This window comes from Odocoileus virginianus, chromosome 19 (genome assembly GCF_023699985.2).
Source record: "Odocoileus virginianus isolate 20LAN1187 ecotype Illinois chromosome 19, Ovbor_1.2, whole genome shotgun sequence".
Classification (NCBI taxonomy): Eukaryota; Metazoa; Chordata; class Mammalia; order Artiodactyla; family Cervidae; genus Odocoileus; species Odocoileus virginianus.
In genome coordinates, this window is record NC_069692.1 from 23,249,590 (window position 1) to 23,273,535 (window position 23,946).

General features: G+C 41.1%; 1 protein-coding gene across 1 annotated transcript; it reads right to left on the reverse strand.

The window, feature by feature from the left end:
* Positions 1-1,654: 1,654 nt before the first annotated feature.
* On the reverse strand, positions 1,655-23,053 carry AMD1 (adenosylmethionine decarboxylase 1). The gene is made up of 9 exons (XM_020890374.2): positions 22,586-23,053; positions 8,395-8,481; positions 7,342-7,468; positions 6,247-6,349; positions 5,224-5,266; positions 4,981-5,125; positions 4,778-4,870; positions 4,541-4,696; positions 1,655-3,853 (listed from the first exon to the last, which is right to left on the reverse strand). The coding sequence occupies exons 1-9, from the start codon at positions 22,693-22,695 to the stop codon at positions 3,713-3,715; spliced, it is 1,005 nt and encodes a 334-aa protein (XP_020746033.1). The 5' UTR covers positions 22,696-23,053; the 3' UTR covers positions 1,655-3,712.
* Between the last annotated feature and the right edge of the window lie 893 nt (positions 23,054-23,946).

Consider the following 23,946-nt stretch of genomic DNA (forward strand, 5'->3'; position numbering starts at 1 on the left):
CTAAATTTGGATAGTAGTTAAACTACCTAGAGTAATGCTTCATTGCTTAGGCAGTGGTATAAGGGAACTTTCTTTGGTCCTGATGTGGCTGTGGGCCAAGCGTATACATTCTTAAAAATTGTAAAGATTTGTATATACCAACTTTTTGTAAATCTTACCTAATGAGGTGTGTGTAGCAGGTAGTTCAGTGTACCAGAGCAGAATTGAGGACTCTGAAGCTAGGGTGTGATGGTTCAAGGAGAAATTTGAGTATACATCCAGTTTAGATGTTTAATTATAAATAACCAATTTGGGGGGCTTCTAGCTCACATGTGTGCCAGTTGCTCAGTTGTGTCTGACTCTTTGTGACCCTGTGGACTGTAGCCCACCCGGCTCCTCTGTCCATGGGACTCTCCAGGCAACAAATACTGGAGCAGGCTGCTATGTCCTACTCCAACAGCATATTGGACATCTCTTCACACTGCCAGTAGTTTTCTTCCAATCTGAGTTACATCACAAACCTCTATGACTCTGCCTCAGTTTCATCCTGTTTCTGGTTTGAGCACTCAGGAAAATACTGGATTACAAGTAGTTTGAAGATGGTTCAGTTTGGGGATAAGAATTGACACTTCTCATGTTGTAAAGGACTAACAAAGTGAATCCTAAGGAGCAAACGGAAGTGGGAAGTAAAATAAACTGATAGGAAGCAACGGTGGACATGCCTGCAGGGAACTCCTTTAGTCTCTAAAGGCAGAAATGGGTGGCTTCATTCAAAGGACTAACACTTCTTCCATTATAACAGAAAGAGAAGGCAGATGAAAATGTAAAGGTGGGTAGCTGGGAAGTGGCGTTATCTGGCTAAGACAATGAAAGTCTTTTCTCCTGAATCTCATCAGTTAACACCAGGTGTTTGCCAAAGTCAAGTTACCTGTTCCTACAAAACAATCTGGCACTGTAGGACTGCACACACCTTTAACATCTTGCTTTTCTAAGATCAACCTTTTCTTTTTAGAGTTGTGCTCTGTGGCACTCAGGAATCTTGGTTCACCGACTGGAGAGCTAAACTGTGCCCCCTGCACTGGGAGTGAAGAGTCTTAACGGACCGCCAGGGAGGTCCCTAAGATCAACCCTTTTTAACTCAAATTTTGGACAATATTCTGATAAGCTTAAGAAAGATCTGAATATAATAAAGATTCCAGTTTTTAGCTTATTGTATATGAGACTGAAGAACTGAAAGTTTGCCAAATGATGAGATATGTACCTGCATGGCACAAAGATCAAAAGCTTTTAACTATGTTCTGGCTGCAAGAACTGTGAATTAAACTGTGCTCCCCACCCCACCAGGAAGTACCTATTCCATAATAAATGCTGGAATATTCCATCTTCAAACTTTTCTAGTTCCAAACTCTAGCATTCTTATTCTACTTACACTCTTCCTACTCTGATAACCTGGGATACAGCCCAGATGATTTCCTTTCAGCTTCAGTTATGAAGCTACTATCAACAAAATGTTTAAAATTGTTCTCCCAGAACTTAAAGATCTTAACTTTATAACATCTCCCATAACCTTAAAAAAAAATCATTAAATATTAATTCCTTCTATTAATTATAAAAACTTTATAGAGTCTAGTATTTGGTCATGTATACTATTTAAAAAAATACATTGACAGAAAACTTTCTGAATGTCACTAGACAATCAATTAAGCACACCTTTATTGAAGCTTAAATTGTGGGTACAGAAATACATTTCAAGTCCAACACCATGAAGAGAGAAATTATGGCACCAAAGTTTTCCCTCCTCTATCATACATACTAGGATTAATTTAGATTACTATTCAATCTATTTTTCTTTTTTTTTCTAGGCTTTGTTCCATACAAAATTTGTGCAGGTCTTCAACATGAAATAGAAATCTTTTAAATCTATTAGGGGGAGGAAAATCAGACCTCAAGCCAATAAATGTCATCAAAATCTACTGGGACACTGTTCAAGAACAAAATCCACTTTGAGCATTGGTCCTCATAATAGCACCAAAACATTAGGTACTGTGCGTAATTACAGAAAATCAGAATGATCCATTGATTGAAAGCTTCTTCAATGAAGCTTTGAATCAACAATGTGCTTAAAATAAAAGTCAAGTGTTCCAACCACTTGATTTCAAACCAAGCAGATTTTATGTTCAGAAACACTAAAAAAAAAGTGTTTCCTTTATAAATACGGAAGGAACAAAAGCATCACTGCATCAATCCAGAAAGAATCAAAAATTGTTTGAGGACAAGAATAGAAAATTTGAGTCAACTTTGCTCTTTTATCAACTGCTTAAGTGTGAGTGTTAGTAAATACAGCTAAAAGATGCCAACTCTTTTATGCCTGTATTTTTAGTCTTTTCCCATCAACCACTTTGAAATTTTGTGTGTAACGTTTTGTGGATAGCATTCTGCTGCACTGAGTATGTCTGAATAACCTTAACAGTTCTCATTCATCACCTGATGCTATTCCATGGTGAAAGGAACACAAACAAGAGGAACCAAATCAGAACACTATTACATGTAACATAAAGTCACGGAACTTTTAAGTCACAAGATGGCAAAGTCACTGAATCTGCTTTGAACCAAAATTCATGGCATATCATTAACAGAAATTAGTGGAAATGGCTACAAAAGTAAAAGTTAACGTGAATCATCTGAGCTGACTTGATTTGTTGAAACCAATATCCTTTTCTGAAATCTCTTCACTAATAAATTGTGATAAAAATTCTTTTGTACTACTTACTTAGCAAGTTAATAAAGACATGATACTTACGAGAAGCTCATCTCATTTAATGGGGGACACCAAATGGCACAGTTTCCATACAGTTCTGCCAATATACCCTTGTACCAATATACACCTTTGCTAATCAACAATAGTTTATTCCAAAAGAGCTCATGGTAATGAAAAATGTCAAACTCCCTTGACCTTAAAAGAAAATTAAGCCCAGGGTCTACCCCCGTCTTCCCCCTCTGGGGTATAGATTAGTATAAAACCCACAGTGTAACAGTGTATTGCTTTATTGAGGGGGTATGGTTGGGAGGGGAGACACCATGGTAACGGAAGGAATCAAAGGAATACAAGTACAGGAAGCAGTGTTAAAATATAAATACACAGAATGGATAGTTCCAATTGTTTTCTTAGAGGACTCGACTCGTGGAAGAAAAACTTTAATTGCTGTTGCAAAAACATCTGTATGAAGTAGAAATTGGTTTCAATAACATTAGTAGAGAATAGGTTCTAGAAAGTGGAGGTAACTGGATGTAAAATCCTGGCAGCAATTAATAGAACAGTCCCAGATGGCTAGGCTGAGGCCAACACCTAATGAGGACGAAAGCCTTGTCTGTGGGGAATTTTGGATGACACCTGGAGAAATATTACACTGTGTGTAAACCAAATTGAATTGTTTTCACAAGTGTTGTAAAGTTTCATATAGTAAAAGGTTTTTTCTACATGCACTTCAATTTCACAGCAAGAGTGGCATAGGATACCTAAACACAGAAGAGAGCATTCATGCAAGATATCTAACTCCTTGATATAATAATGCATACAATTCAAAATGATTACACTATCATTACATCTAGGGCTTTCTGCAACTACAAGGTGGTGGTTATGGAAAGCATGGCCCTTGGTATCAATATCTAAAAAGCAGCCACCACCTTCTTCTATGTGTGTTCTCTTTTTGCGTTTTTTCTTCATGTTTCTTAATCAACTCTGCTGTTGTTGCTGCTTCTTAGCAAAACTGGTAAAAACAAAATTGTAATCATTGAACAAAGCGCTCTGGCAATCAAGACGTTTAAAACCTTCAATCTTCTGGGGCGAGGAAAGCACTGTGCGACATTTAGAACTCTGGGGAAAAAAATGACATTAACCATTAGCGTTTCCAATCTGCAGTAATATTTTCAAACAAAGCAGTCATGCAGTAAGTATTTAAGACTGCTGTTTTAGTCAAGACTGTGGCACCGGGGGCTTCCCTGGTGGCTCAGAGGGATAAAGAATCTGCCTGCCAGTAAGCCCGTGTGCCACAATGACTAAGCCTTTGTGCCCCAGAGCTTGTGATCCACAGTAAGTGAAGCCATGGTTAATGGAAGCCCACGCACTGCGATGGAGAGCAGCCCCGCTCTCCACAGCCAGAGAAAAGCCTCTGCAGCAACGAAAACCCAGCACCACCAAAAACAAGTAAACAAAATTAAAAAGACAAGACAAAACAAAAACCAACCCCATGGAACTGAAATATTGTAGCTGACTTCCTAGGGGCTGGAGGCAGTGGGACACTTTATGTCTTCTGCCACCACCATCCCAAGGTCTATCAACAGGGAAAACAGGATAAGAGGAGCCCACGAACTGGGCTAGGTATAAAACAAGGCCCAGAAGTCTAGTGACATGCATAAAGCTTCTCATCTACCAAACACCTCAATTAGTAGTATCTCTGGTTATCTCTGGCTGATTATATGGCATCTCAGAATACATTTTATGACATACCTCACTATCCTTATTTTCTGTCAGATTTTATTGTTGATGAAAAAAATGTATTACCTGATTTACAAACAGGGTGGTCACAAATTTTCCTGGCTTGAAGACTTCTACAACTTTCCTGATCAGGTCATCATAGGAGGTCTGACTTAAGTTTGTTTCAAAGCTAACATAAGAAAATTCTGGTTCTGGAGTGATGTGAATAGTCCAATAAGTTCCCTTAAGAGAAACAGCTTTGTGTTAATAATGGAAAGGGCACACTTAAAGGTTTAAATTATTAAGCAAGATATTCTTACTTACATCCGATTTCATCCCATTCATTGAATACCCACAAGGATTGAACATTGTGGCATCAATGACAGAACCTGGTATCAGGTCACAAATTCCACTCTCCTGGGAAAAAAGCCAAAGACTGAATTAAAAGCAAATCTGGACAAGAAATAAGAGAATGAGCCAAAATATTTAGCTGCCAAGCAGGATACAGAATTATTGAAAATGCTTACACGAGTGACATCCTTTGCAGTAACACCATCTTTCATGTAGAACTGGTCCATAACTGCTGGGTCAAGCTCACTCATCAGAATTTCCAGGGTTTGATCTGGCTGATTGATAACCCTACTCTCTGGGAAATCCAAAGTATACAAGTACCTATATAAAAGTACAAAATAGTTTCTAAAAATGACAACTGCAAGTTTAAAAGAAATCTGATATAAAACAAAACTTTCATCAAATTGGGTCCAACATACCAACAGTCAGAATTCATGCGTCCCATACAATATGCTGCTCCATCTGTTGAGGCAGGAGAACATAAAATAAATTTAACAGATCCATCTGATAGCAGGTAGGCAAGATCCCCCTCCTCCTTTAAGAAAACATTTTATTGGCTATCATTGGGAGATGCACTTCAGCTAATAAGCCAGTCTGAATGGTGCTGAGAAAACTATGGTTTACTCTCCCCTAAAACTCCATTAGGTAATGGAATTTGGTCACCTATTTATCTACTCTCTCAAGTAAATGGAAGTTATGTAGTATGTCCTCCTTCCCATGGTGTTTCAAGGCCTCATTCAACATAGAAGTTACCAGTTGGTTGATATTTAAACTAAATTATATGTGGCACCCTGATATAGCCTAGTATAGTAGATAAGAGCAGGTAGGACGGAAATCTTTTGAAATTTTCTTTTTAAAAATCATCCTTGTGAATGACTCTGCGCCAAGTTACTAAAATCATCTTAGGGTTTTAGCCTCTTCTAGGATATAAGGGTGTTAGATTAGGTAACCTTTATTCCCCTGTCCTTGAAGCTCAAAAAGGAAGGTCTATAAATAAAAGCTTATATAAATGGATAGAAGTAAATCTCGCCAATTTAACTGAAGTGACACTACGAACTCACTTCAGTTGACCATTCTTGAGCCAGCTCAACTCCTGTTCAGCATGGTAGTTTCTTAACATGGACCAGTATCTCAGCATGGGTTTATGGAGTCATGGGGCATGTTTCTGGATGAAGGGATAACAGCCTGCATACCCACTAAAACAGACATAAATGACAGCAACTGGCTAGAAGATGAGTTCTCCATCTGGCAGGTGATCAGTTACTTGATTTTTTTCTCCCATTATTTCAACAGTTACACAACAATACTCAAAAATTTGTAATCAGCTAAATTGATACATTTATCTTAACTATATAAAGTGCTATGTTTGGTACACAGGCATACACACACAACACACACACATCTAACTTTAAGAACCAGGATTCAATTCTACTTAAACTTACTTGGGAAAATTGCATTAAGGAACTCTATTTCTTCCTGGAAATTCCGGTGTGGGTACCCTTGGTGAGAAGGCTTCATGAAATTCTTACGAGAATAAAAGAAGCTCTAAAAAGACAGACAGATAACTTCACACACAGAATTCTGTCACCTTTCCTAAACCAATCAACTATTTTCTACATATACATATCAAAACCAAAACTATCTCCACAAATATTTGTTCCCAATGACACTTAACATACACTGTAGTACTTCATGTGTGCATATGCTTAGTCGTTCAGTTGTGTCCAACTCTTTGCGACCCCGTGGACTATATAGCACTTTGCTGGCCGACAGAGAAAAATGAAGGCCACTGTGTCAGAGACTAAGGTTTCAGACCAATACCCATGAGTTAGTGTTATATAGAGACACAGAGTCCTAACCACTGGACCACCAGGGGATTCCCTAGAGCAGGAGTTTCTGAGCTTTAAAATAGGGATGTAATAAAAATGTTGTGGGAGAATATGTACTGATCCAAAAATTAACATACTACTGATAAGAGTAATCCAAAAATTAACATACTGCTCAATTTAGATCATCTTATAAGGATCAACAAAAACAGTTTTATGTCCCAATGACAGCTGTCCTCTGCCCTAGGAAAAACTGAGTAAATTATTTAGTAATATTTACAAATTAAGTTAAATATTAAAATTCAACATCTTATCACAGCAATTAAAACCCAAGTATAAAGTCTGATAGCATTCAAGAATTAACTGACTACTGCTCTTTAATACAATCAGTTCTTTATTATGAAGTCTAGATGATTTTTCTTTCTTTCCCTTCTTTTCTTATTTTCTCCACCATTCATAGTAATAATGTTAAGGAATTAACTACTGAAAGTATCTGATTTTCTTTTCTTTCATTTTGAGTTTTATCCCAATTCCTTTTCTGGTTCCTCCACATTTTCTGTTGTTCATGAGTATCAGGCATTCTTTCTCTCCATGGTGTGAGTGTCCTTAGTCATTACAATTGAACAAGTATACAAATTTATTTACCAGGCACATCACCGAACTCTAACGTTTATACCCCACCAAAAGGATAAATGTTTTTTGACTACTTACTTGAATTGAGTCAAACCCACTGTAATCCCTAGCAAGTTTCAACAGGGGAACCAGTGCTTTCAGCAAGAGGGTGGTACCACATGTCTTCAAAATGAAACGTCTCTTGGAGACAAACATGCTACTCTCACTGCAGTTTAAAAGAAAGTCACAATATTATAACAATGTTTATGTACTATTGAGATGCTTAATCTATTATTATTGGACTATCATTTAAAGTGTAAATTTTTGGCTAATAATTTTAAACATTAAGTTCTCAAGGAAGCAAATAATTCTTCCTCTTCTATTACATGAAAGATCCCACAGAAACATAAACTAGGTATAAAGCAGATTAGCTCATTACACAAACCCTCTTTAGTCAATTTTCCTCCTCACCTAACCTAACTGAGGACACTTACTAAATTCATTCTTTACATCATCTTGAACTGCCTGTTCTCACGTGTATGTCTGTAACCATCTCATTACTTTTCACTGGATAGTAAGTTCCATGAGGAAAGGAATGTTTGCTTTTACTGTTATTTCCCTAGGGCCTGGCACCTAATAGGCATTTGATAAACATCTGTATATGTCAAATATAGACAGTAAAAGCAGGCACCATGTTCAGTACAATAGCCTCAAGGCCCAACATTCTATCTGTACCTAAAAAAGAACTGCATGGCTTTCTTTTTTTTTTTTTGCTTTCTTCTCTTAAATAACAGCAATCCTATTTCTATAGTGAAGCTAATTTTCATTCTGCTTCAGACTTTGATAGAGAAGCACATACTAAAAATAAAAGAAGTGAGGGCAAAGGAACAATGCCATTCAACCCTCTTCTGCAGAAACTTCCTGTTAACCTCCAGGGTAATAAAGATGGCAGTCACCTTGAAGAGCTATTAGGTAAGACTTCAAAAACCCTATTGCCTAGGGACACCTGAGGTAAACATTTTATTTTACACATTAAAAAAAAAAAAGCTAAAAATAATTACAAAACCAGTATATAAAGGAACAATTTACTCTCCCATATAAAGTATGATTCACACTGAAATCGGTTAACCAATACTATTTCAGAGGACTTACCTGAGTACATAAGCTTCCTGCTTGTCAGTTTTTGTCACACTTATGATTGAACATTGCACATCCTTCAAAAGTATGTCCCACTCGGATCTATTATTTAACCAAAAAAAGGATGATTAATTTATAACAGTACTTGCCTACTCTCATAAAAATTACAAAAGTCTCACCATGATTTAAAATCATGCTTTGTATTTTTTGTCTTTCTCGCTCCACCTTCTCTTATGAATGTTACATTAATGAAGTAACTTTTGGAAGCAAGTGAAGCTGGATGCCTGTTGCCAGGAAGGTCCACCTTGTGATCACGAGGTTGGAACTTCCTATCCAGCCCCTGACCCGTGGATGGGGAGAGGGGCTGGACATTAAGTTCAATCACTGTGCTCCATGCCTGCTAAGCCTCCGACTCTTTGCAAGCCCATGGACTGTAGCCCTCCAGGATGCTGTCCACTGAATTCTCCAGGCAAGAATATTGAAGCGGGTTGCCCTGCCCTCCTCCAGGGGATCTTCCCTCTCTTATGAGTACCAGTGTTTAATTTTGTTTCAAAATAATCTATACTGACACATACACCAAGTAAGATGGATGCATTTTGCTATAGCATGTTAAGAAGCAAACCAAAATCCAGGAAATTATACTACACATTTGCAATTTATTAAGAAAAAGGCAAATGAGACCCAAATAAAGCATTTCTCCAAAGAAGACATACAGATGGCTAACAAACACATGCTCAACATCACTAATTAAGAGGAAAGAAAATAAAAACTACAATGAGGCATCACCTCACACCCATCAGAATGGCCATCATTTGCTGGAGGGGGTGTGAAGAAAAAGGAACTAACTCTTCTTGCAGTGTTGGTGGGAATATAAATCAATACAGCCACTATGGAGAACAGCATGGAGGTTCTTTAAAAAACTAAAAATAGAACTACCATATGAACCGTGAACTTCCAGATGTTCAAGCTGGATTTAGGAAATGCAGAGGAACAGAGATTAAATTGCCAAAAAAACACTGCATCATTGAAAAAGCAAGAGAGTTCCAGAAAAACATCTACTTCTGCTTTATTGACTACACCAAAGTCTTTGACTGTGTGGATCACAGCAAACTGGGAAATTCTTAGAGATGGGACTACCAGACCACCTGACCTGCCTCCTGAGAAATCTGTATGCAGATCAAGAAGCAACAGTTGGAACTGGACATGGAACAACAGACTGGTTATAAATTGGGAAAGGAGTACGTCAAGGCTGCATTTTGTCACCCTGCTTATTTAACTTACATCATGAGAAATGCCAGGCTGGATGAAGCAGAAAATAGAATCAAGATTGCCGGGAGAAATATCAATAACCTCAGATATGCAGATGACACCACCCTTATGGCAGAAAGTGAAGAGGAACTAAAAAGCCTCTTGATGAAAGAGAAAGAGGAGAGTGAAAAAGTTGGCTTAAAGCTCAACATTCAGAAAACTAAGATCATGGCATCTGGTCTGATCACTTCATGGCAAATAGATGGGAAACAATGGAAACCATGAAAGATTATTTTGGGGGGCTCCAAAATCACTGCAGATGGTGACTGCAGTCATGAAATTAAAAAAAGCTTGCTTCTTGGAAGAAAAGTTATGACCAACCTAGACAGCATATTAAAAAGCAGAGACATGACTTTGCCAACAAAGGTCTGTCTAGTCAAAGCTATGGTTTTTCCAGTAGTCATGTATGGATGTGAGAGTTGGACTATGAAGAAAGCTGAGTGCAGAAGAATTGATGCTTTTGAACTGTGGTGCTGGAGAAGATTCTTGAGAGTCCCTTGGACTGCAAGGAGATCAACCAGTCCATCCTAAAGGAAATCAGTTCTGAATATTCATTGGAAGGATTGATGCTGAAGTTTCAATACTTTGGCCACCTGATGTGAAGAACTGACTCATTTGAAAAGACCCTGATGTTGGGAAAGATTGAAGGCAGGAAGAGAAGGGGTTGACAGAGGATGAGATGGTTGGATGGCATCACCAACTCAATGGATATGAGTTTGAGTATCTCTGGGAGTTGGCGATGGTCAGGGAGGCCTGGCGTGCTGCAGTCCATGGGGTAGCAAAGAGTCGGACAAGACTAAGCGACTGAACTGAACTGATGAACCAAGTAGTTTCACTCCTGGGCATATATATATCTGGAGAAAAATATGGCTCCAAATTATATATGCACCCCAGTGTTCACTGCAGCACTGTTTACAATAGCCAAGACATGGAAACAACCTAAATGTTCATTGATAGAGGAATGGAAAAAGATGTGGTACAGGAATGCAATGGAATTATTACTCAGCCATGAAAAAGAACTTAATAATGCCATTTTGATCAACATGCATGGACCCAGAATTGTCATACTGAGTGAAGTAAGTCAGCCAGAGAAGAAATATCTAATGACATGCCTTATATGTGCAATCTAAAAAGAAATGGTACAAATGAACTTATTTACAAAACAGAAACAGATTGGCAGATTTAGAGGAAGAATTTATGGTTACTAGGGGGAAAGAAGAGGGAAAAGGGATGGTTAGGGTGTTTGGGATCAGCATGTACACACTGCTATATTTAAAACATATAACCAACAGGATCCTGCTGGTAGCACAGGGAACTCTGGTCAATGTTATGTGGCAGCCTGGATGGGAGAGAAATTCAATGGATACATGTATATGTATGGCTGATTTCCTCTGCTGTCCACCTGCAACTATCACAACATTATTAATCAACTATACCTCAATATAAAATAAAAAGCTTAAAAAAAGAAAAAAAAAAAATAAATCGCTACATGATCCTTTACTGTTTTTTAAAATGTTACCTTAATAGTTCAGGGTGAGTTATTAAAAATATTCATTTAACAGAATTATTCGGTTAAAGCACCAGATATATATATACATATATATATTCCACTTGAAGTGTTATCTTATTTTAATCTATGTAAGTGAAGCTTACTCATTTCACTGCTAATACCTTAGTTGTTTATAGAACCCATCCATAAACTTAAACATAGATTATTTTTTCCATAACACACTCTTCTTTCTGTGAATCTGACACATAATGCTAAAACTTTTGACCAGGATTTGTTCATTTTCAGTATCCATCTGAAATTTTTTCTCAACATTGTTCAAACTGGGCCATTCCTACTGATCTATCTTCCATCAAGTTCACTCACTCTTTCGTCACTTCTACTCTACAAGCCCATCCAGTAAACTTTTTATTCCAGTAGTTATTTTTTAGTTCCATCTTCTGTTTCCGGAAAATTTGTTATTGCTTCTTATAGCATGGTTATGATAACTGCTTTTAAATCCTGACCTGCACCACCTTGAGGGTGAAGTCTACTAGACTGTCTCCCTTTGAGACAATTTCCTTATTGTTTGTATGTAATTTGTGATCCTGGACATCACATTATATGATTTTAAATCTTCAAAACCTATGGAGCATGCTGATTTTTAAAAAACTATGTTAGCAGACAGCTGAAATGGTTAAGTTCAGTCTTTGTGCTCATCCAGCTTCTGTGTGTCACGTTACTATCCCCACAATCTCCACGACAACTCCGAGCTCAGTGGCGTGGGGTGGCGGTGAAGACGGCCGTTCCTGGGTCCTCTGGCTGGAAAGCCCAGGCTCGTTTCCTGGCTCTGCAGCAGTCTGCTACACGGCTGCCTGGGTTACAGCAGGAAAGAACAGGAGGAAAAAAAGGCAAAGCAACACAGAAATAAAAAAGGGATTTTCCCCTCTCTCTCTAACCCAAAGGGGCCCCCTTCCGTTCCTTGTCCACATTCCAGAAAAAGACCTGTCTAAGAGCTCAGTTTGTGTGCAGTTTGGGGTTTCTGGCAGCTTTTGAGACCACCCCAGGAGATACCAAGAGAGAAAAGAAACAAACTCATGGATATTTCAGCGATGTTTTGAGTTTTGGCTTCCTTCTCCAATTCACCTAACATTTACTTTCCAGAGTCCTCAGCTGCTGCATGCATTCTGTCCAGGGTTTCTAGATGCATTTAGTGAGAGGAGAGTGTGCTTACTCCATCTTGATGGAGGAATCCTCCTGCACTCATTCTATCACTGTTAATAAATTCTGCAACCATACTCTTCCTCACCTAAAAGAAACCCTTAAATAGTATTTTTCAAAGTCATGGTATGAAAGGAACTGCTTTAAAACATTCTAAGTCAAACACAGTTGAACAGTCTACCAACCAAGTGATTATAAAAACAATCTAGAGAACTGATGGCTCAAAAAAAATACAGGGCAGGAAAAATGTGACAGATTTAGAATGGAAGAAGTCAATACAATGCTATCCATGAACATAAAAAGGAGAGAGAAAACAGTTGAGAATTTCAGCAAATTATTAAAATCACATTTTGATAGAAAAATAAACCCCTTATTTTTTCCTTAAATAAAGCTTTTTTGGATCCTAGCCACACCCAGTTCATGATAAATATCTCAAATACTATGCTCTTTACAAATGATAGTACATAGACTGAATGATCTTAGTCACTGTGCCAGCAAAGTAACACATAAATGGCATGCCATGCCATATTTTCTTTACTTTTAATCAGTTGATTAGTTTTCGGTTGTGCTGAATCTGTTGCTGCGCGTGGGCTGTTCCCTAGTTACAGCGCTGGGGCTTCTCACTGCGGTGGCTTCCCTTGTCGCAGAGCGCGCGGGCCCCAGGGGCGCCGGCTCTAGGAGCTGCGGCACGCAGGCTCTAGACACAGGCTTCAGTAGCTGTGGCCTGGGGCCTTCGCTGCTGAGGCATGTGGATCAAACCTGTGTCCCCTCCACTGGCAGGCAGATTCTTACCCACTGTACCACCAGGTAATGCCCATATTTTATATTGGAAGTTTTTAGTCTGTGGTTTAATAAAAATAGAACAAATTGAAGTGTTTACATAGGAAAAGATACAATTATATTACAATGTTGCTTCTGTTTTATGGTTTTTTGGCCCCAAGATATATGGGATCTTAGCCCCCTAACCACGGAATCAAACCAGCACATCCTGCATTGGAAGGCCAAGTCCCAACTACTGGACTACCAGGGGAGTCCCCTACCCTTTTTTTTTTGTTGGGAGGTGGGGGGGTGGGGATGGGGGGGGCGGCGGCAAGCAGGACAGACTGTGGATTGGGAAAAGACAAGTCTCTTGGGCAACTGGTGTTGGGAAAACTGGATCTGCACACAGAAGAATGAAACGGAATACTTACCTTACACTGCATAACTCAAAATGGATTTAAACACCTAAATTGAGACACAAAACTATAAAACTCTTAGAAGAAAACATGGGGAAAAACTTTATGATACTGGATTTGGCAAAGCTTTCTTGGATGTTACACAAAAAGCACAGGCAACAAAAGCAAAAATAGGCAAACAGACCTGCATCAAACTTAACTTTTATATCAAAGGAAAACACTCAACAGAACGAAAAGACAACCTACAGAACTGGAAAAGTACCTGCAAATCTTACATCTTATAAGAGGTTAGTATCCGGAATAAATGAGGAACTACAACAACAAATAATCTAATTTAAAAGTAAGCAAAAGGTCTTAAATAGACAATTCCCCTCCCCCAAAAAAGATATACAAATGGCCAATAAGCACATAAAAAGATGCTCAATGCCACTAATCATAAGACAATGCAAATCACAATCATGATACCACCTTGTGCTCATTAGGATGTCAGATACTGAAAAGGAAAAAGGAAAGAACAAGTGTTGGCAAATGAGAAATTTTAACACTTGTGCAGTACTGGTGAATGGATGGATGAAGCACAAGGTGGAATCAAGAAATACGGATAACCTCAATATGCAGATGACACACTTATGGCAGAAAGTGAAGAACAACTAAAGAGCCTCTTGATGAAAGTGAAAGAGGAGGGTGAAAAGGTTGGCTTAAAACTCAACATTCAGAAAACTAAGATCATGGCATCTGGTCCCATCACATCATGGCAAATCGATGGGGAAACAATGGAAACCGTGAAAGATTATTTTTGGGGGCTCCAAAATCACTGCAGATGGTGACGGTAGCTATGAAATTAAAAGACACTTGCTTCTTGGAAGAAGTTTTGACCAACCTAGACAGCATATTAAAAAGCAGAGAAATGACTTTGCCAAAGGTCTGTCTAGTTAAAGCTATGGTTTTTCCAGTAGTCATGTATGGATGTGAGAGTTGGACTATGAAGAAAGCTGAGCGCCAAAGAATTGATGCTTTTGAACTGTGGTGTTGGAGAAGACTCTTGAGAGTCCCTTGGACTGCAAGGAGATCCAACCAACCAGTCCATCCTAAAGGAGATCAGTCCTGAGTGTTCATTGGAAGGACTGATGCTGAAGCTGAAGCTCCAATACTTTGGCCACCTGATGCAAAGAGCTGACTCATTTGAAAAGACCCTGATGCTGGGAAAGATGAGGGTAGGGGAAGGGGACGACAGAGGATGAGATGGTTGGATGGCATCACTGACTCAATGGACATGAGTTTGAGTAAACTCTGGGAGTTAGTGATGGACCTGGGGGGGGCGGGGGCAGGCGGGCGGCATGCTGCAGTCCATGGGGTTACAGAGAGTCAGATACTGAGTGACTGAATGGAACTTACTGGTGAAAATGTAAAATGGTACAGCCATTATGGAAAAATTATGAACATTCCTCAAAAAAACGTAAAAACAGAATTACCACATGATCCAACAATTCTACTTCTGGTGTGTGTGTGTGTGTGTGTGTGTGTATAAATAATTCAAGACAGGATCTGGAAGAGACATTTGCACATCCATGCTCATTGTTATTCACAACTGTCAAGAGAAGGAAGCAACCCAAATGTCCATAAAGGGATTAATGGATAAAGACAATGTGGTGTATGCAAAAAATGGCTTATGTGGCCTTAAAGGAAAGTTTATCACATGCTTCAAAGTGAATGAACCTAAGAATTTCATGCTAAGTGAATCACACCAGTCAGAAAAGGATGAATACCACTACAAAAGGATGTAGGTTTCCACTTATATAAGGTACTCATCTCATACATTCATATGAAGTATCCAAAGTAGTCAAATCATAAGGAAAGGTGACTGATAAAGGCTAGAGGAAGAGGGGAGGGGAAATGAACCTTTAATGGGTAGTTTCAGTTTTGCAAAATGAAAAGTTCGACAGATCTCTTGCACAACAATGTGAATATACTTAATACTGAATGTTCACTTAAAATGGTTAGACAATGTTAGACTTTTATTTTTTAATAATTATTTATTTTTGGCAGTGCTGGGTCTTCACTGCTATGCACAGGCTTTCTTTAGTCGTGGTTGAGCAGGGGGCTTCTCACTGTGGTGACTTGTCTTGTTGAGGGGCACAGGCTTTACGATGAGTGGGCTTCAGCAGTTGTGGTACATGGGCTCAGCTGCCCTGTGGCATGCGGGATCTTCCCAGGCCAGGGATTGAACCGGTATCCTTTGCATTGCAAGGCGAATTCTTAAGCACTGGACCAACAGGGAAGCCAATGTTAGACCTGCATTTATTTAAAAGGCCTCCATGTGATTAGGTTCCTCTAACAGATTTCCTTCTTTAAGCAAAAATCACTGGTTTCAGGGTTATCAAGTAATTTACCCCAAAAGTTACCAACTGAACTATTTGAAGCTTTCCTGAAGTGTGACCTTAGTCAACAGCCTGACTCATCTGTTTCAGACACTCTACTCATCACCTTACATTCAGAACTCAACACCACAGCCACGGCAGTAGTAGTAAGAGCAGTCTGAGGCAACCCCCCGCCCCCCGAAAGACGAGACTACCCTTCAGCGAAGTCTAGGCTGACCAGAATTTAATTCAGATACCCAGAGAAATAAGCTTTCATCTTCTGTTCAAAGAAATCAACCCAGAATGCACTGGTAATTACAATCAGAGTAACTTAAGTTCTCCACCTCAAACTTTTACCTAAAAATTAAATTAGCATCATTACTGCTACATTGATTTAGTACTTTCAATGTGTACCTCTCAAAATAAGGTGGTCTGAAGACAGCAGTTCAAGTTTTTTGAAACTGCTGTGAGGAATGTATTGAGAAGCTTAATTCAATAGGAAGCCCTTCTACCACATCAAGTTTTTTGAAACTGCTGTGAGGAATGTATTGAAAAGCTTAATTCAATAGGAAGCCCTTCTACCACAACATATTTACCCTAAAAGGTTTTTTGGCAAAGGGTTGTAAATTCCTTCAGTGTAAATTACTGATATTGCAATATGCTGCAATGATGTAGTCAAGTAAGGCATGAGTTCTGGGAAAATTAATGCTGAGGTGTAATTTACTATTTTTGCAACTGCTCCCAGTCCTTTGCTGAAGATTTTATCATATAAAATTTGAGTGAAGGAAAGAAAGAATAGCAGAAAATGCCAGTAGTCCTAAATGTCTTGAACAATATTAACATTACAGATTCTAGTTTTCATATTTTCACATAGCTAAAACACCTCTAGCGTTCCACAATTAATAAACATTTACTCTCTTTACCTCCATTCATTACAATTTCCCATGTGAACCCATTTCCTTACTAACAGTCCAGGTCTGTGATGAACTCTAAAGCAAAAAGGAAAGTCAATTTTAGAGCCCTGAAAGATCAAACTATCTTTCCTCACCAAAATTTCTTATTTTCTAACAGACTTCCTCCCCATAGCTGCCATTTCTTTTAAAAAGGCTTTTGTCTGGTCCAGCATTTTAGTACAGCAACTCTTAAATTATAGAAACAGACATAAAGGTCTATTTCTATTCAACATCATTTGAAATCTGAAAATTCTAGGAGAGAAAACCGCAGGTTAAACCTAATATACTACTCCCTCTTTTTATATTTCAACCTTAATTACTTTGTGAAGTAGTCAGTTTTAGAAAACATCACCTGTCTTATTCATTTGGATATCTGGACTATTGCTTTTCTCCAACATATTATTAATCAATATTATTTAATCCAAGCCATGCCAGAAAAGATAAAAGATTCTCAGTATTATGTACTTCATTCGGATTACACTGAAGGGAAATTCTACTAAGTGGCCTACAGGACAGTGGGAAACATTAACAGAAAGTGGGTTCCAGCTTGGAGTTAAAGCTTGGAAAGATGGGCCAATTTTGCTTCAAGTGCATTCTACTCCTTCATACCATATTAAAAAAATCAATTCCAGATGGGCTGCAGATCCAAATATGAAAAGTAAAACAAAGTTTACAGGGAAAAAAGAATATCTTCATTATCTCCGGATGAGCAAAGATTATTTTAAACAGGACAGAAAAACCACGAACCATTAGTGGAAATACTGATAAATGGGACATTAAAATTATGAACTATTTTCTAAACTGTCATTAATAAAACGAAAAAGGTAACCAGAGGATAGAAAATGTTTGTAATGCACACACTGGAGAGAGAATTCATCTATAATAAAGAACTCCTGCAAACTGAAAAATCATCCCTAAAGAAAAAGTGGACTTGAATAAGCTTTTCACAAAAGATAGCCAAATGGAGGATAAAGATATAAAAGGATGTTCAACTTCATTAGTCTGAAGGGAAATACACAGACCACTATACACCCACAAAATAGCTAAAATGAAAAAGACAACACAAGTGTTAAATGAAGATACTGAGCAGCCGCACCCTTATGCTGAATATACGCACCCTGTACTGTGCTTCTCAGTCGTGTCCGACTCTGGGCCCCGTGGACTGTAGCCCACCAGGCACCTCTGTCCATGGGGATTCTCTAGGCAGGAATACTGGAGTGGGTTGCCATCCCTCCTCCAGGGGATCGTCCCAACCCAGGGGTCAAACCAGGTCTCCCACATTGCAGGCAGGTTCTTTACCATCTGAGCCACCAGGGAAGCCCAAGAAAGCTGGAACCGGCAGCATATCCCTTCTCCAGGGGAACTTCCCAACCCCGAGCTTTACCGACCAGAGAAGCGCTGTATGCACCCTATGACTGAGCAGTTCCATTCCTAGGTGTGTGTATCTAACAGGGCAGCATACATATTGTTTACGAAAAGACATTTATACAGTTTTCATAGCAATATATTTGTATTAGCAAACTGGAAATAATTGATGGAAAAATACTATACAACATTGAGAATGAACTAAAAAATAAACCCTAAACATAATGCTGACCAAAGGAGGTATATAATGCATACCAAATGATTCCATGTTATTAAAAAAAAAAACAAACTAGGGAAAACCATGGTGTGTTAAAACTCAGGATAGTGGTGTTCCCTTAGGTGGAGAGCGTAAAAGGTTATAACTGGAAGGAGGCACAGGGGGACTTCTGGCTAGTTACATTCCCTAGATATGAAGGCTGCTTACATGATGGGATCAATTTGTGAAAATTTGAGATGTACTTATGACTTTCATAACTTTTGTGACTGTAGCCCGCCAGGCTCCTCTGTCCATGGGGATTCTCTAGGCAAGAATACTGGAGTGGGTTGTCACGCCCACTCCAGTGGGAAGATCTCCAAGAGATCTTCCCGTCCAAGGAATTGAACCCTGGTCTCCTGCATTCTAGGTGGATTACCATCTGAGCTTTGGCAGATTAGCATCATTAGTTCTGTCATGCCTCTCTGTAATCCACCATTCTCCCTTAACTCCCATCCTTTGCCTATCATGTATTTTCTGGTTTTATAGACATGAAATCTTAAGGACTTCTCATGGGGCTTATTATTATTTGTTCTCCAGCACAATCATTTGTTGCATGTGTCAATAATAGTTCATCACTCTTTTTTTTAACTACCAAGTAGTATTCTATAGAATGAACACAGAGACTTGTTTTCAGTTCTGGAGCTATTGCAAAATAAAGCTTCTAAGAACATATTTATGTAAAAGTCTTTGTATGGACATATTTCCTGTTCACTTGGGCAAACACATGAGTGGACTAGACTGCCTAGATCATATAAGAGATGTATTAACTTTTTAGGGCTTCCCAGATGGCTCCAGTGGTAAAGAACCTGCCTGCCAATGCAGGTGACATAGAGATGCGGGTTCAACTTCTGGGCTGGGAAGATCCCCTGGAGTAGGAAATGGCAACCCACTCCAACATTCTTGCCTGGAAAATCCCATGAACAAAGGAGCCTGGCAGGCTATAGTCAAAGGGTCACAAAGAGTCAGACACAACTGAAGCAACTTAGCAGGCACAGTAACTTATTAAGAAACTGCCAAACCATTTTCCCAAGTGGATACACTGTTTCCCATTCCCATCTGCAGTGCATGAAAATCTTGATTCCTTCACAGCTCTCCTCAGGGTCTGGTATCGAAATTATACAAACCCCAAAAGGAACTGTGATATGTGTTCCCTCTCTGTTAACTAATTACTAATTATGGATGTAATGTATGAAAAAGGTTGGAATTATTTCTTCCTTGAGTGTTAGAACACTCCAGAATAACCATCTGGGCCTAGATATTTCTTTATGGGTGATTAAGTCAATTCATGCAGTGGTTATAGGACTATTAGGATTTCTATTTCTTCTTGCATCGATGTGGGAAGGTACTTTCCTAGGAATTTTCCTGTAATATCCTGCCTTTTAAATGTCTTTAGCATTGGTAGTGACGCCCTCTTAGGACATCTTAACTCCTTCCATGCCCTTAGGTTTTATGTTTTATAAACAGTATATTTTATTCCAGTCTGTGAATGTCTTTTGACTTTCTTCTATTTGCATTTTAGTGGAATTACTGAGGTTGGAGATGTGAGGCAAGTAAAAAGAAGGATTTTCTGCCTTCCTAACATTTATATCATCAAATAAAAACAAAGCTACTAAAGATTATTCCGTGGAAGAATTAAGATTTAACTTCATTAAGCAATCTGAAGCTCACCATCTCTTCTACTTGAATAAAAATACATCAAATTGCTTGGGCACCATGTAATTTTAAATTGCCTATTTGACTATAAACTGAAATACTTTCTCCTCTAGCCTGTTTTGCTTAAAAACAAGCAGAAGAGAAAAAGATTGTCCTTAAGGTAAAGAATCGGAGATGAAGATGTTAATACTTAGAGTGGTTACTGTGTCTCAGACAGTTTTAAGTACTGAGTATGTATTAACCCACTTAACCCTCACAATTACCCCATGAAGAGGTACCATTATTTTCTCCATTTTGGAGAGGCAAAAATATCAGTTAGCTATTAGATGATGTTTGAACTCAAATCTAGATGCGCCATGGGCCATGCACTAACCATTTCATTATGCATTACTCTTCTTGATGACTGACAACCCTTCTATGGGATTTAACGAATTCCAAGCATCTACAAAACTTATGGCACTTAATCACATTCATCAAAACCAACATTCTGTCCCTCAAGGTATAACCTTTGCCATCACTTTAAGATCCACGCTGAAGCAGTAAAACAATTTCAGTTGATAAAGTACAAAAGTCGTCCTCAAACATTTGAAAGAAAGCAAGCTGCCCATTTATAAGCCTTTCTCCTTCTCCCTGATTCGGAGAAATCTTTTTTTTTTTTTTAAAAAAGAACTAACTCTTAACCAAAAAAGCCTGAGTTTAAATTCTGGCGTTTTTGCCCAAGAACTCGAGGAGGAAACATTCCCTTCCCTTTATTAAGAACGCGTGCTTACTAATAAAGCTTCAACTCATTTAAAGAGCCAGAGCAGAAAATTTTGTTATTCATTATATGACTTGTTTTTCCACATTAGTTCTTTCTGGCAGTATTTCCTAGATAATCCTATCACAATCGTTTTACCAAAGGCATATATCGCCAACACGAGGGAGATTTCCCATCTGTGAAATGGAGGAAATACTAAGCTTCCCCATATTTATAAGTAACTGCTTCCTTGAATAGGGGCCATGTTATGACCTCTTAAGTGTCGCACAAAGCTTGAAAAATGAAACCGGTTACATTTTAGCTAACACGAGGTTTTCCTACGGGAGATTCCTTCAAGACAGACCGCCTTAAAAGTCCCGGCAGCACGTGTCCGCCTAGATTCCCTTCCCCAGTTGCTTTTTGTCAGGAAAGGCGGCGAGTGCAGCCAACATTCCTGAAACGCCCATTGGCCCACACCCCGGGGCAGGCTCCGGGTCCGACCCAGGAGCTCTTCGGTCGTAGCTTTTCAATGAAGCGGCCGCGCCGGCTCCTCCGCCGCAAGGCACACTAGCCGCACTCGAGCACCAAGGAGCCTAGAATGGCGAGGGGTGCCTTGTGGTCCCAGACCCCGGGAGGGGAAGCCGGCCCCGCCACCATCGGGGTCGCCCGCGTCCTCATCTGTGCTGGGATCGAGACCACTCCAAGCCGCCTTCTTTTCTGCGCGATCGCCCAGCTCTCTCGCATGACTGCCCAGGGAGGGAGGCTGGAGCCCCAGATTCCTTTACAGGATTAGGCATTAAAGGTATTATGTCCGAGCTCCAACCCGCCTCTAGCCCGTAAATTCAGGCTAGCCTCATTCCACTCTGGACTCCGCCGACTCGGTAACAGGTTACACAGCCCAAGGTCACGAGACTGGGGCGCCAGCCTCGGTGGGCTCTCCGATCGTCTTCCCGGGCAGCCCCGAAAGGGCTCTGGTGCAAAGCACATTAGGGCGGCGGTGCGGCCCAGCCACTGCGGCACAGCTGCTCCCGCCCAATCCCCGCCGCCCGGGCGCCACACGCTGCCAGCGCCGACCGCGGGCGGGAGGCCTGTTAGTCAGCCCCTCGGCCCCGGCCGGGCCGGCCCCCCCACACACACCCCTTCCCGCCGCACGCGAGAGAACGAATCGGGCTCCCGATCCGCTCCGCTCCCTCCCTCCTCCACTCCCGAAGCGGACACGCCCGAATTAGCGCCTGACTAAGCCCGCCGAGCCACACCTGCCGGGAGGGAGCCCGCGCGGCCCCCACCTCCGGACACCCCACCCGGGGTCCCGGACCGCCAAATCCGGCCGGTGGGGAGTAAGTCGGAAGGTGAGGGCCGCTAAACCACCCGGAACGGCGCTGCCCGCCGCCCCGCACGCCGCGCCGGGGACGTTACCTGAGCACGCGGCTGCGCCGGCCTCCTCCCCTCCCCCCGGGCAGCGCCCGGCCCGGCAACGGTGGCGGGAGAAGCTGGATCGGGCCCCGCGTGGACCTTTGGCTGCTCACCCCCAGTGCCGGGGCCCTTTCCACGACTGCCAAAACGACCTCCCGCACGCGGACCTGCCCCCACCTGAAGGCTATAGGAACCCAAGCCACGGCCCCCGCCTCAGGCTGGTGCCTCCCAGGCGACGACAGTCCCCCAGACTCGACTGTGGGCGAGAGCCCCGAGCACCCACCTTGGGATGGTGCGAAGATCCCCAGATCCTTGGTTTGCGTCGGGTTGCTGCCTGGAGAACCAAACCTCCAGCAGTTTCTCGGTCCCTTCGAAAAAATGTGCAGCTTCCATCACCGTGAGACTAGCGAACAACCAACAACCACAGAAAATCAACTAAATTAAATCTCTTCTCCCGCCGCCGCCGCCGCTGCTGCGGATTGTTCCAGCTGTGTTACTAAAGTTCAGGTTCCTTTTTTTTTTTTTTTGCTATAATTTTATATTAACTTTTTTTAAAAAAAGGATTAATAAAATTTTCCCGGCTTTGTGTGTGTGGGTGAGCGAAAGTTGAACGTGAGTCTGTTGGAAATAGAGGCAGATACAGCTCAGTCTCTTGTAGTCCGCTGTTTCCCCGTTAGAGAGAGTAGAGCGAGCGCTAGCTAATGTCGCCGGCCATACTGTGGGAGCGAGAGCACTGCGTGAGCAGCGAATTTATATACCCCGGCTAAACCCAAAAGAACAGGAAATGACGCAACGTCCCGCCCTTGCAGCTGATTGCTCCAGCATCCTGTCAATCACCAGCCGCCTAGTTGCGGCTGGCTGGCCGCCCGCCCGCTAGCAGCGCGGGGAGCAGCCAGCCGCGTTGCGGTTCAGGGTTCAGGCTGGCCCCTGGGCGGGAGACTGCTGTCTGTTGTCCGACTGGGGACTTAGAGCCTGGGGTCGAATGCTGAGTGGATGGGAGAGCGGGGACGGACTGAGGGAAGGCTGTGTAGCGCTGCGTAAAGCAACTGGTTAGAGCGGGGAACAAGGGTGGGTCCTCCAGAGAGTTGGCGGGGTTCGGTGGGGGCTGTGGCCACTGCTGGGATGGCGTGGTCGTTTTGATCCCGTGCACTTCGCCGAGATTGCTGAGGTACTCGGCCATTCTCTTAAGTGTTTCCCCAAGGCGAAAGAAGCCAGGCATTAAAACTCAACATTAGTCCGTGACGCACATGTTGCCAAAGGATCGGATTAGAAGGCGCTTTAATTCCGATCACGCTTTAGCTCATGTGCGGATGAACGCAGTTCTCGGCCGATTTACACAATAGCCAGAAGCGTTGTCTCCCTATTCAAAAAGGGAAAAGCAACGTGGCGCCCAGCCTTGAAGGGCTCCGGCTTTACCCACCTCCCACCATGTGGCTCGCCAAGCCTCGGGGTTGGCCGAGCTCAGTAGCTGCCGTGAAGCACTGGCAACAACGTGCTCAATTAGGTCAACTGGTGGGAATTTATTCTGCAAAACTGTTTCTAGAACCTGCTTTATTAAATAGAATCTGAAATTGGGGCGTAAATGGGTAGGGGAAATAGAGGGGATTATATGAAATCATCTCTGTAAAACTCTTGAATATTGTG